Below are 13,071 nucleotides of genomic sequence, written 5' to 3'. Positions count from 1 at the left end.
TCTCAGGGTCATGAGATTGAGCCCTCATCAGGCTCCATGCTGGATGTGAAGCCTGCTTAAGATTCTCTCCCTCTCCCTTTGCCCCTTTCCCTGCTCACGCACGTGCTTTCTCTCTCTGTAAAAATAAAGTATAAAAAAGTATACTTTTAAAAATACACTTTTTAAAAAAAGTATAGACTAGCAACAACCTAATAAAAGTAGTTATATGCAATACTTGTATATTCTGATCCAACAGTCTGCTTAATATACTGTAGTTCCAGAAATTAGCTGATTGATTTATAAGTAGACTTGATTCCTGAAAAATAATTTGTGGAGCACTGGGATAATTTTGATTCCTCAGTGTTTTTCATTAGCATCATGTTCATTTTTGCCTTTAAGTCTTTTGTCTTCACTGAATAGAATAACTTTTAGTGTGGCACTCCTTCACAACCCAGCTATCCTTCAATCTGGGTTTAAGTCTCATCTCTCTCAAAATCTTCTCTATTTATCCAACACATGTTTTTTTCTTTTCTGAAATTCTGTTGCTTTTCTCTTTAACATAATTTAAATTGTCTTCTAGATTATATACATTGGCTATATTTTGTCAGCTTCTTTCAGGGATGTTATTTCCTTTTATCCTTAGACCCTGGAAATAGTTAAGAAAGGCAATATTATTCTCCATTTTATGATACAAAAACTAAGAATCGATATTTGATTTCTTTAAGATAAGACTTCAACCCAAATCTTCATTCTGAAATATGCTTTGCTTATACTATACCACTTCAAGACTTATACTTTACCTGCTATTCCTACCACGTGCTGAACACATGGTGGTATTGTCAGTTGACAGTAGGTCAGTTTAAAATAGGTTGTTTCTTTTTTCTTTTTTTTAATGTTTTTTTAATTATATTTTGTTAGTCACCATACAGTACATCCCTGTTTTGTTTTTTTTTAAGATTATTTATTTATTTATTTGACAGAGATAGACAGCCAGCGAGAGAGGGAACACAAGCAGGGGGAGTGGGAGAGGAAGAAGCAGGCTCCCAGCAGAGGAGCCCGATGTGGGACTCGATCCCGGAACACCAGGATCACGCCCTGAGCCCAAGGCAGATGCCTAACGACTGCGCCACCCAGGCGTCCCAATCCCTGGTTTTTGATGTAAAGTTCGATGATTCATTAAAATAGGTTGTTTCTAATCAATACCCCAATCGCTGGTATCTATTTCTTTTCAAAGCTATAATTGTAGAGTTTTGTCATAATTAATCTTGAAGCCTGAGTTCTTCAAAGGGGCCATTTGTTTGTTTAAGATTTGAAGTTTGGACTATAGAAGTGTTTCTTATTTATTCATCAGAGAAACGTCATTGTGTACCATATGCCTAATATTATTGGTAGCCTTAGGTATGGACAAATGTTGATTGCATTATTTTGTTAGTAATATTCAGTCTTTTCTTATTTATACAGGAGAGATTAAACAGATTCTAGAAAATGAACTTCAGATACCTGTGTCTAAAATGCTGTTGAAAGGCTGGAAGACTGGAGATGTGGAAGACAGTGTGAGTTTCTTAATTGCCTAGAAATAAAATTAAGTCATGCAATTGACTAAATGATATATAAAAATTGATTTTTATTAATTGTGTTACATATGACAGAAGTAGATTTTGGTACTAGTAACTTAGTTTAAGGAATCAGCAAACAGTGTTTTTCAAGTTAAAAAACATTTTCATGGTAAACCAACAGTTTTGAATGAGTTAGGTATGTAAATGAAAACACTATATGGCATGTTTTTCCCATTTCTAACTGTTACGTAGGAGTTAGTTTGGCACTCTTTTTTGAGAGCTCTTACTTTTTTATCCAACCTCATAGGGTGTCAGTAAGTGCCCTGGAATAATAATTTACTGAACAATTACTTATTGGCCTGAAAGAAGTCATAAACAATGTATACATGTATGCCAGAAATTGATTATGAAAAAAAGATGATAATAATAAGACATTTTTTTAAACTTGGAAATTTAATGGTAAGAATCTTTGTTTACTTGGGTAGTGGCAAGTGCATGGAATGAATTGTACTTTAAAAATTTTCATAAATTGTTGCAATCTTAAGGCAGTAGTTGCTGTTCTCAAGGACCCAGTAGCAGCCTCTGGTATTAAATGTTTCACACACTGTTTCTTTGTCTGACAGAGAGTGGGGAGAGATGGAAAGAAATGAATTAACTCTAAAGTTTTAGATGTTTGAAGTGCAAATAATTATCAAATGGTTTCAGAGTTATTAACTTGATATTTCAATATCTAGGCATAAACTTAGAATCTTCAACTTTTAGTTCAGTTCTTTGTTAATGACTTCTGGTAGACATTGTGCTTACAAATATTTATATGTGAGTTCATTTGGTATATGGAGATATTTGGGGTATTTCAATAAGATATTTATATGAATTTCACATTAGCAAGATATTTATGAATTTAGGTACAGGTTAATAGTGTATTATTTTAGGGGTCAGCAGACTTTCTATCCAGAACCAGGTTGTAAATATATTAGGCTTTTCAAGCAATACAGTCTCCATTGCAACTACTCATTTCTGCTGTCGTAGTGTGAAAGGAACCATAGGCCATATGTGAAAGAGTGAGCCATGACTGTGTTCCAGTACGTCCTTATTTATGGACACAGAAATTTGAATTTTATGTAATTTCACATATCATGAAATACTCTTCTTTCGATTATTTTCCCCCCCATAATTTAAAGTTGTAAAAATCGTCCTTAACTTCATAGACCGTATAAAAATAGGCAATACGGTAGATTTGTCCCATAGGCATAGTTTGTTGACCCCTGGTGCTACATGGCTGTTGTAATTGAAACATATGTTAAAAAATAAAAAGTAATGCTACTTGAGTAAATCAACAACCTCAGCAGAAATAAAACACTAGAATGCATTAGTTTATATAGCTGTATCATTTATTTGTTCATTTATTGAGAAATCTATGGATATGAATCAGTTGCACATGGCATTTTCAGTAGTTTGTGAAGAGAAAGGCAATTATTTTGAAAATGTTCTTAAAGCTGTCTGTTTTAATATTTGAACATAATCTTTTGTCACCAACAATATTTTCAGTTACTTATTTCTGTATAATCTTTTCCTAAGGTCATTTCTGCTATTCCTATGCCATTAATTTTCTGATTGCTCCGAAATTTATATTTCCAGGTTATACTTCTGTGAATTCAAGTATCCAAATTGGTAATTCACTTTTGTACTCGCATAACTTATCACATCTTTAAGTTAGCATGTTTAAAATGGAGCTCTTGGTTTTTCTTTCTGTGCCATTTCTCTACCAGTTTTCCCTGATAAACAGCAGCACTATATAGCCCTGCTGAATCGAAAAATATGGGCATCCAGTCTTTTCCCATTTCAAACAACACCTAATCCTTTGGTAAGTCCTACAGCTTCTGTCTCCAAAATATATTTCACTTATGGTCACTTTTCAGTATTTTTATTTTGCTGCCTAATTTAGGCCATTAGCATCTTTTGCCTGGATCAGTGTAATAGCTTCATCATTGTTTTTCCAGCTTCCTTTCCTGGGTTCTTCCTTACTTTCTCCACACAGCAGCCAGAATGATCTTTTAAGAATAAAAATTAAATTTTATCACTCTCCTGTTAAAACAGTTTTTTATTGAACTTCGAATAAAATTCAAGCTACTCACCATGGTTCAAAAGGCATTGTATTATTCACCCACTGTTCACCTCTAAAACTTCATCTTCAGCCTTTCTTACCCTCATTTTCCATGATGCAGCCATAGAAACACCCTTTTAATCCTTCTAATAGACCCAAGCACTTTATATCTTTACCTGTACCTTCAACTGCTTGGAATGCTTTACCCCCAGTTCTTCACATGGGTGGCTCTACTTCATCCTTCAGGTCCCAGTTTAAACATTACTTTCTCTAACAGGCCTCTGTATAAAATTAGGTTCCCATCCCAGGAATTACTATTATAGTCCCATGAGTAAATGTTTGTGGAATGAATGAAAGAATAAATGACTTAAAGTATCCATTTATATAATCATGCCATATGTGATTTGAGGGGGAAGATTTAGTGGAAAGTCTTTGGATGGTGTCATGGCAAAAGGGCAGTAGTGACTTGATCAACTGGTAGGAGTAAACATTTATCAGTAATCCAACAATTAAAATAATAAAAGATAGGGAGGTCAGGAGTTAAGATGGCGGAGGAGTAGGGGATCTCTTCTTCAGCCGGTCCCCTGAGTCGAGTTGGATAGGTACCAGACCAGACTGAACATCCATGGAATCAGCCTGAGACGCAGGAAGATACATCTGGATCTCTACAAATGAACATCTCCAGCGCTGAGTATTGAGGTACAAAGCCGGGAGCCATGAAACCACGCACAGATATCAGAAGATAAACGGAAGGGGGAGGGAGCTGCCGCGTTCGGCACCGGGAAGCGGTAGCCAAATGCACGGGGGAGTGGGCGGACTGCGGACCGACACCCGCGAGAGAGCAGACTGAGACCGTGAGCTGGGGAACGCGCACCATCAGACTGAAAACCAGAGCTCTGGTTCACTCACTGGAACCAGATTGAGACCAGGAGCTCCGGGAGCGCACGGAGCGGCTGGCGGCTGGCGGCGTTAGAACACAAAGGACAGAGACGTGCCGGCCCTGGAACTGAGGGCTGGGACGCCGGGTGTGGGGCGCACATCCCGGGACGCTGCAGGGTTGAGCAGCACCAACAGAAACAGAGTTAAAGTGGCCAGAACATCAGTGGAGAACGGTCTGCGATCCCTCTGTTCTGAGACAGAGGCTGAGATTCGGCCACTACTGCTCTGACTCTCAGAAGAGGCACAGCAAACCACCAGGGAAAGCCACCAGAGAACAAAAGCCTGGAAATACCGGCTCACAGTGTGCCCATCCCCATCTCCCCCTCTCAGGGGACACGGAGACTGTACCCAAACAGGGTTGCCTGAGTATCGGCACGGCAGGCCCCCTCCCCCTGAAGGCAGGCTGAAAAATCAAGAAGCCCACATCCCTAAGATCCCTATAAAGCAAGGGCGCACGGCCTGGGTCCCGGTCAATAATTTGGGCTCTGGACAACCCCGCGACCTCGCCTCATCAGAATGACGAGAAGGAGAAATCCCCCCCAGCAAAGAAAAGACAATGAGTCTGTGGCCTCTGCCACAGAACTAATGGATATGGATATAACCACATTATCAGAAATGGAATTCAGAGTAACAATGGTCAAGATGATGTGTAGACCTGAAAAAAGTATTAACGAAAATGTTAATGAGAATATAGAATCTCTAAGGGCGGAAATGAGAGCGAATCTGGCAGAAATTAAAAATTCTATGAGCCAAATGCAGTCAAAACTAGAGGCTCTAACAGCCAGGGTGAATGAGGCAGAANTGAAAGCGGCCAGGGCAAAGAAATTTCTCACGTACCAAGGCAAAGGTATCAGGATTACGTCAGACCTGTCTACAGAGACCTGGAATGAGAGAAAGGCTTGGGGGGGCATTTTTAAAGCTCTTTCAGAGAAAAACATGCAGCCAAGGATCCTTTATCCAGCAAAGCTGTCATTCAGAATTGATGGAGAAATAAAGACGTTCCAAAATCGCCAATCATTAACCAATTTCGTAACCACGAAACCAGCCCTACAGGAGATATTAAGGGGGGCTCTATAAAGGTAAAAAGGCCCCAAGAGTGATACAGAGCAGCAAGTCACAACCGATACAAAGACTTTAAAGAGAAATGGCATCATTAAAATCATATCTGTCAATAATCTCTATCAATCTAAATGGCTTAAACTCTCCCATAAAACGCCACAGGGTTGCAGATTGGATAAAAAGACATGACCCATCCATTTGCTGTCTACAAGAGACTCATTTTGAACCCAAAGATGCATTCAGACTTAGAGTAAGGGGATGGAGTACCATCTTCCACGCAAATGGACCTCAAAAGAAAGCTGGAGTAGCAATTCTCATATCAGATAGACTGGATTTTAAACTAGAGGCCATAGAGAGAGATACAGAAGGGCACTATATTATTCTTAAAGGAAGTATTCAACAAGTGGATATGACAATTATTAATATATATGCCCCCAACAGGGGAGCAGCAAGATACACAAGCCAACTCTTAACCAAAATAAAGAGACATATAGATAAGAACACAGTAATAGTAGGGGACCTCAACACCCCACTATCAGAAATAGACAGAACACCCTGGCAAAAACTAAGCAAAGAATCAAAGGCTTTGAATGCCATACTCGACGAGTTGGACCTCATAGATATATATAGAACACTACACCCCAGAACCAAAGAATACTCATTCTATTCAAATGCCCATGGAACATTCTCAAGAATAGATCATGCTCTGGGACACAAAACAGGTCTCAGCCAATACCAAAAGATTGAAATTATCCCCTGCATATTCTCAGACCACAACGCTCTGAAATTGGAACTCAACCACAAGGAAAAACCTGGAAGAAACTCAAACACTTGGAGGCTAAGAACCATCCTGCTCAAGAATGACTCGATAAACCAGGAAATCAAAAAACAAATTAAACAATTTATGGAGACCAACGAGAATGAATACACAACGGTCCAAAACCTATGGGATACTGCAAAGGCAGTCCTAAGGGGGAAATACATAGCCATCCAAGCCTCACTCAAAAGAATAGAAAAATCTAAAATGCAGTTTCTATATTCTCACCTCAAGAAACTGGAACAGCAACAGAGGGACAGGCCTAACCCACTGACAAGGAAGGAGTTGACCAAGATTAGAGCAGAAATCAATGAATTAGAGACCAGAACCACAGTAGAGCAGATCAACAGGACTAGAAGCTGGTTCTTTGAGAGAATCCATAAAATTGATAGACCACTGGCAAAACTTGTCCAAAAACAAAGAGAAAGGACTGAGATTATTAAAATTATGACTGAAAAGGGAGAGGTCACGACCAGCACCATTGAAATTGCAAGGATTATTAGAAACTTTTATCAACAGCTATATGCCAAAAAACTAAACAATCTGGAAGAGATGGAGGCCTTCCTGGAAACCTATAAACTACCAAGACTGAAACAGGAAGAAATAGATTTCTTAAATAGGCCAATTAACTATGAAGAAATTGAGTCAGTGATAAACAACCTTCCAAATAATAAAACTCCAGGCCCAGACGGTTTTCCTGGGGAATTCTACCAAACATTCAAAGAAGAAATAATACCTATTCTCCTAAAGCTATTTCAAAAAATAGAAACAGAAGGAAAGCTACCAAACTCATTCTATGAGGCTAATATTACCTTGATCCCCAAACCAGGCAAAGACCCCCTCAAAAAGGAGAATTACAGACCGATTTCTCTAATGAATATGGATGCCAAAATCCTCAACAAGATCCTTGCTAATAGAATCCAACAGTACATTAAAAGGATTATCCATCATGACCAAGTGGGATTCATACCTGGGATGCAAGCATGGTTCAACACTCGCAAATCAATCAATGTGATACATCATATCAACAAGAAAAGACTCAAGAACCATATGATCCTCTCAATTGATGCAGAAAAAGCATTTGACAAAATACAGCATCCTTTCCTGATTAAAACCCTTCAGAGTGTAGGAATAGAGGGTACATTTCTCAATCTCATAAAAGCCATCTATGAAAAGCCTACTGCAAGCATTATTCTCAATGGGGAAAAGCTGGAAGCCTTTCCCTTAAGATCAGGAACACGACAAGGATGCCCACTCTCGCCACTATTATTCAACATAGTACTAGAAGTCCTTGCAACAGCAATCAGAAGACAAAAAGGGATCAAAGGTATCCAAATCGGCAAAGAAGAAGTCAAACTGTCTCTCTTTGCAGATGACATGATACTCTATATGGAAAACCCAAAGGAATCCACTCCCAAACTATTAGAAGTTATAGAACAATTCAGTAAGGTGGCAGGATACAAAATCAATGCCCAGAAATCAGTTGCATTTCTATACACGAATAACGAGACTGAAGAAAGAGAAATTAGGGAATCCATCCCATTTACAATAACACCAAAAACCATGCGTTACCTTGGAATTAACTTAACCAGAGACGTAAAGGACCTATATGCTAGAAACTATAGATCACTTTTGAAAGATATTGAGGAAGACATAAAAAGATGGAAAAATATTCCATGCTCATGGATTGGAAGAATTAACATAGTTAAAATGTCCATACTACCCAGAGCAATCTACACTTTCAATGCTATCCCGATCAAAATACCGAGGACATTTTTCAAAGAACTGGAACAAATAGTCCTTAAATTTGTATGGAACCAGAAAAGGCCCCGAATCTCCAAGGAACTGTTGAAAAGGAAAAACAAAGCTGGGGGCATCACAATGCCGGATTTCGAGCTGTACTACAAAGCTGTGATCACAAAGACAGCATGGTACTGGCACAAAAACAGACACATCGACCAATGGAACAGAATAGAGAACCCAGAAATGGACCCTCGGCTCTTTGGGCAACTAATCTTTGATAAAGCAGGAAAAAACATCCGGTGGAAAAAAGACAGTCTCTTCAATAAATGGTGCTGGGAAAATTGGACAGCTACATGCAAAAGAATGAAACTTGACCACTCTCTCACACCATACACAAAAATAAACTCCAAATGGATGAAAGACCTCAATGTGAGACAGGAATCCATCAAAATTCTAGAGGAGAACATAGGCAACAACTTCTATGACATCGGCCAGAGCAACCTTTTTCACGACACATCTCCAAAGGCAAGAGAAATAAAAGATAAAATGAACTTATGGGACTTTATCAGGATAAAGAGCTTCTGCACAGCCAAGGAAACAGTCAAAAAAACTAAGAGACAGCCCACGGAATGGGAGAATATATTTGCAAAGGACACCACAGATAAAGGACTGGTATCCAAGATCTACAAAGAACTTCTCAAACTCAATACACGAGAAACAAATAAACAAATCATAAAATGGGCAGAAGATATGAACAGACACTTTTCCAATGAAGACATACAAATGGCTAACAGACACATGAAAAAATGTTCAAAATCATTAGCCATCAGGGAAATTCAAATCAAAACCACACTGAGATACCACCTTACGCCAGTTAGAATGGCAAAGATAGACAAGGCAAGAAACAACAATTGTTGGAGAGGATGTGGAGAAAGGGGATCCCTCCTACATTGTTGGTGGGAATGCAAGTTGGTACAGCCACTCTGGAAAACAGTGTGGAGGTCCCTTAAAAAGTTAAAAATTGAACTACCCTATGACCCAGCCATTGCACTACTGGGTGTTTACCCCAAAGATACAGACGTAGTAAAGAGAAGGGCCATATGCACCCCAATGTTCATAGCTGCATTGTCCACAATAGCCAAATCATGGAAGGAGCCGAGATGCCCTTCAACAGATGACTGGATTAAGAAGCTGTGGTCCATATATACAATGGAATATTACTCAGCTATCAGAAAGAACGAATTCTCAACATTTGCTGCAACATGGACGGCACTGGAGGAGATAATGCTAAGTGAAATAAGTCAAGCAGAGAAAGACAATTATCATATGATTTCTCTCATCTATGGAACATAAGAACTAGGAAGATCGGTAGGGGAAGAAAGGGATAAAGAAAGGGGGAGTAATCAGAAGAGGGAATGAAGCATGAGAGACTATGGACTCTGAGAAAGAAAATGAGGGCTTCAGAGGGGAGGGGGTGGGGGAATGGGATAGACTGGTGATGGGTAGTAAAGGAGGGCACGTATTGCATGGTGCCCTGGGTGTTATACACAACTAATGAATCATCGAGCTTTACATCAGAAACCAGGGATGTACTGTATGGTGAGTAACATAATATAATTAAAAAACATTAAAAAATAAAATTATATGCATATATTAAAAAAATAAAAGGAAATAATGAAAGATAGGAAGGTAAAAATAATTTTCCTATGTGTATATGCATGTATTTTGTTTGCATGTTAACTCTATAGAGGTAACACGGATCACTTTCAAAAGGACTTACACACATTTGATATTAAGATTCGGAACTTAAAGGTGAAGTTATGAGTAATTGCCTACTACAGTGTTTTTGCAGACCATGAGTTCCAAACCATTAACGGGTTGTGAAGTGAATTGAGTGGGTTATAGTCAGCATTAAAAATAAGAAATAGAATAGAAGATGTCAAAGTATATTGCAAGTAATAAGGGTAAGTATTTTTATTTAACATTAGCTAATATTAGTCAAATGTAGTCCCAATGTCCGTGGAGTAAGACTGTGTACTTAGTAAGATACACCTTCTTGTGGAGGGATCAAGAATGAGTTCCTCATGTTTTATGCCTGGGTCAGATCAGCCCCCTGTCTCTACTTCCATCTGCAGGGTTAAGAGAGATTCCTAGACATTCCCTCCACTTGCTTTCCAACACGTTCAGCCTTAACATTATTGTTTGATTATAGCAGGACTAATTTTATTGTATCTTTACCCACTGTTTTTGCCAGTCACTGCAGGAGTCTAAGATTCTCATATCCCCCCTCATTCAAATTTTCATAGTTTCTGCATAGGCCGTATCTGTCTCTATCCTTTTTCGTCTGTAATACCTGAAACCTGTTTGCTATTCCCTGTGGAACTAATTTTACCATTAGCCAGATTCCTTCTTTTGTCAACCTCTTCCCTGCACATTCCTTTCACCATCTTCCTGTGACTGAAACCTGCCTTTCTGAGGACGTTATTTCTCTATAGCCATTCTCTATAGCCATAGCCTTCTCAGTGTTAATTGCTTTTCTTTAGCAGCCATCATATCACTGGATTATCTGATAAAATATGTGTTCTTATTGTACCTCACTTCCACTTCCAGACCATTATCAGTCCTTTCCTCTCTAAAAATCTTCAGCTTTGAATTTCATGTTAAAAGGTCATCACCTGTACTTATTGAGGTCATCTCCCCTCATTTCCTGATGATTTTTAGGTCCTGGTCTATAACTGCTGTCTGTCTTAATTCTTAGTAATTTAACTATCTTTGTAAGTGATTCTTTCAGTACCTTGGCCTCTTAGTTTCTTGAATTTCTTTCCTACAGAAATCTTTTCCTCCACCCTGAATCAACTATATCTTCCCATGGTCCTATCATTTAATTATAATTCTCAAATCTTAATTTCAGGCTTCCATTTTCTGTTTACCATCTCTTATCTTTCTAGCTCATTTTCTTTGGTATCTTAACTCTAGCAATCCTTCCACACTATTTAGGCCTCCAGTGCATTGTTTCTACCATCTGTTCATGATCATTACCTTCTTCATGTCCTCTCTTCCTTCCTTAGAGTGGATTAAATCCCACAATTAATCATTATAATCACTTTCTTGCATATGGTCTCAACTCTTTCTTTATGGATCCGCCATGACAAAAAATCCTTATTTTCAATAAATCCAGCTCCATCTATTCTGTGCCTCACAGCTAAATGTGGCTACAAACAAAATCATGGTGTTGGTGTATCTTTAAATTCATGATCATGATCTTTAGAGAGTCCCTTGATGTTGCTAGGCAATCATAGTATATTTACCTGGTTTATCCACACTCCTAAATGAATATTTTATACTTATCCTCTCCTCAGACCTTTAAAGTACTTCTCCCTTATTTTCTCTCTCAGCTGATAACTTGACTTCCTGTTTTGTTTCACTCACAAAATAAAGGCAATGCAAGAAAATTTCTGTAAGTTCCCAGCTTGAACTCTGTTTACTTACCTGCATTTTACACACATACTCTTCTTTTGTTACTCTAGATGGCCTGTCCAGTCTCCTTTCAAAGACCACACCTCTATGTTTGCTTTGGATTACATTCTTTGTCTCCTCTGACCTATTCACGGACTTCACTCTTAATTCTTCTGTGTGTTTCCTGTATCATCAATATTTTTCTCTAGTACGTCATTACCTCTAATAGAGTGTAACCACAAACATGATATTTTTTCTTCCATTTTTCTCTTGGTCCCACTTCCCCTTCCAGCAGTCGCTCCATTCCTCTAGTCCCCTTGATAACAAAACTTTCCCCAAAGCCTTGTTTATATTTCTTGTCTCTCTTTCTCCTCATGCCTTCTGAGCCCAGTCTAGGCAGATAATTGCTAGTGCCCTTGTCAAAGCGCCAATGAAGTGACCACATAACTAAATTCACTGGTGATCTTATGCAGTGTAATGATTTTTAAGAGCATCTATATACACAGTCAATTTTATATCTTTAATTTATATCTCCACCCCAGACCTGTTCCCTGAATTCCAGATTGATATATCCAGCTGCTTATCTTTTCCACTTAAATGCCTAATACACATTTCAAACTTACCTGCCCAAAATGGAAGTCTTCATCTTCGGTCTTACCCATTTCAATTGATAGTAACTTCATCCTTCCAGTTGTTCAGTCTAAAATCTTAAGGATCATTTCTGACTCCTTTCTGTCATAACCTATATTCAGTGTGTCAGGAAATTCTTTTGGCACTATCTTCAGAATATATCCAGAATCTAGCTATTTTGCATCACTTCTACTACCATCACACTGACATAAGCCATTATCACCCTTAGTATATTCCATTAGCCTTCTAATGTGCTTCTGCCCTCCTCTGCCAGCCCCTTCCCATCTGTTTTCAACATAGCTGATGAAGTGATTCTTTTTAAGTGTGAATCTGATTATGTCACTCCAGTAGTTTCCCATTTCATTCAGACTAAAAGTCAAAGCCCATAGCTCAATACAGTTCCTGTCCCTGCCATGACTGTTCCCTCTCTGACCTATCTCCACCAGTGCTCATTTGACTTCAGTTACACTGGACTTCTTTTTGTTCATTAAGCATTTTGTGCTGTTTTTCTTTGCTTTAAATATTCTTTTTCTGTATTTTCTCATGATTTGTTTCATTACCCCCAGTCTTTGCTCAAATGTCACATTTTTCAAGTGAGCTCACCCTGATCACTCAGTTTAAAATTACATAACTTCCCACCCCCATATTCTTCACCCCTCCTTTCCTGATCTATCTTTAATCCAAAAAATTACCACTTTTTAATATTCAGCTATATAGGTTACTTACTTTATTTATTTCTACTAAAATGTAGAGCTCTATAAGAGATTGGGCAATTTAGACTGTTCTGT

The 13,071-nt window shown here is 38.4% G+C and overlaps 1 protein-coding gene across 3 annotated transcripts in view; it reads left to right on the top strand.

Annotated features, from left to right (window-relative positions):
* Nucleotides 1-13,071, top strand: part of FAF1 (Fas associated factor 1) — a 474,879-nt gene that overhangs the window by 181,352 nt on the left and 280,456 nt on the right. For all 3 annotated transcript variants that reach the window (XM_011227828.3, XM_034652358.1, XM_034652351.1), the window contains exon 5: nucleotides 1,441-1,532. In XM_011227828.3, the coding sequence (XP_011226130.2) occupies nucleotides 1,441-1,532 (92 nt within the window). The remainder of the gene's footprint in view (nucleotides 1-1,440; nucleotides 1,533-13,071) is intronic.

Source organism: Ailuropoda melanoleuca, chromosome 2 (assembly GCF_002007445.2).
Source record: "Ailuropoda melanoleuca isolate Jingjing chromosome 2, ASM200744v2, whole genome shotgun sequence".
In the NCBI taxonomy this organism is placed as follows: domain Eukaryota; kingdom Metazoa; phylum Chordata; class Mammalia; order Carnivora; family Ursidae; genus Ailuropoda; species Ailuropoda melanoleuca.
The sequence above is the reverse complement of the archived record's forward strand: the minus strand, read 5'-3'. Positions and strand labels throughout refer to the sequence as shown.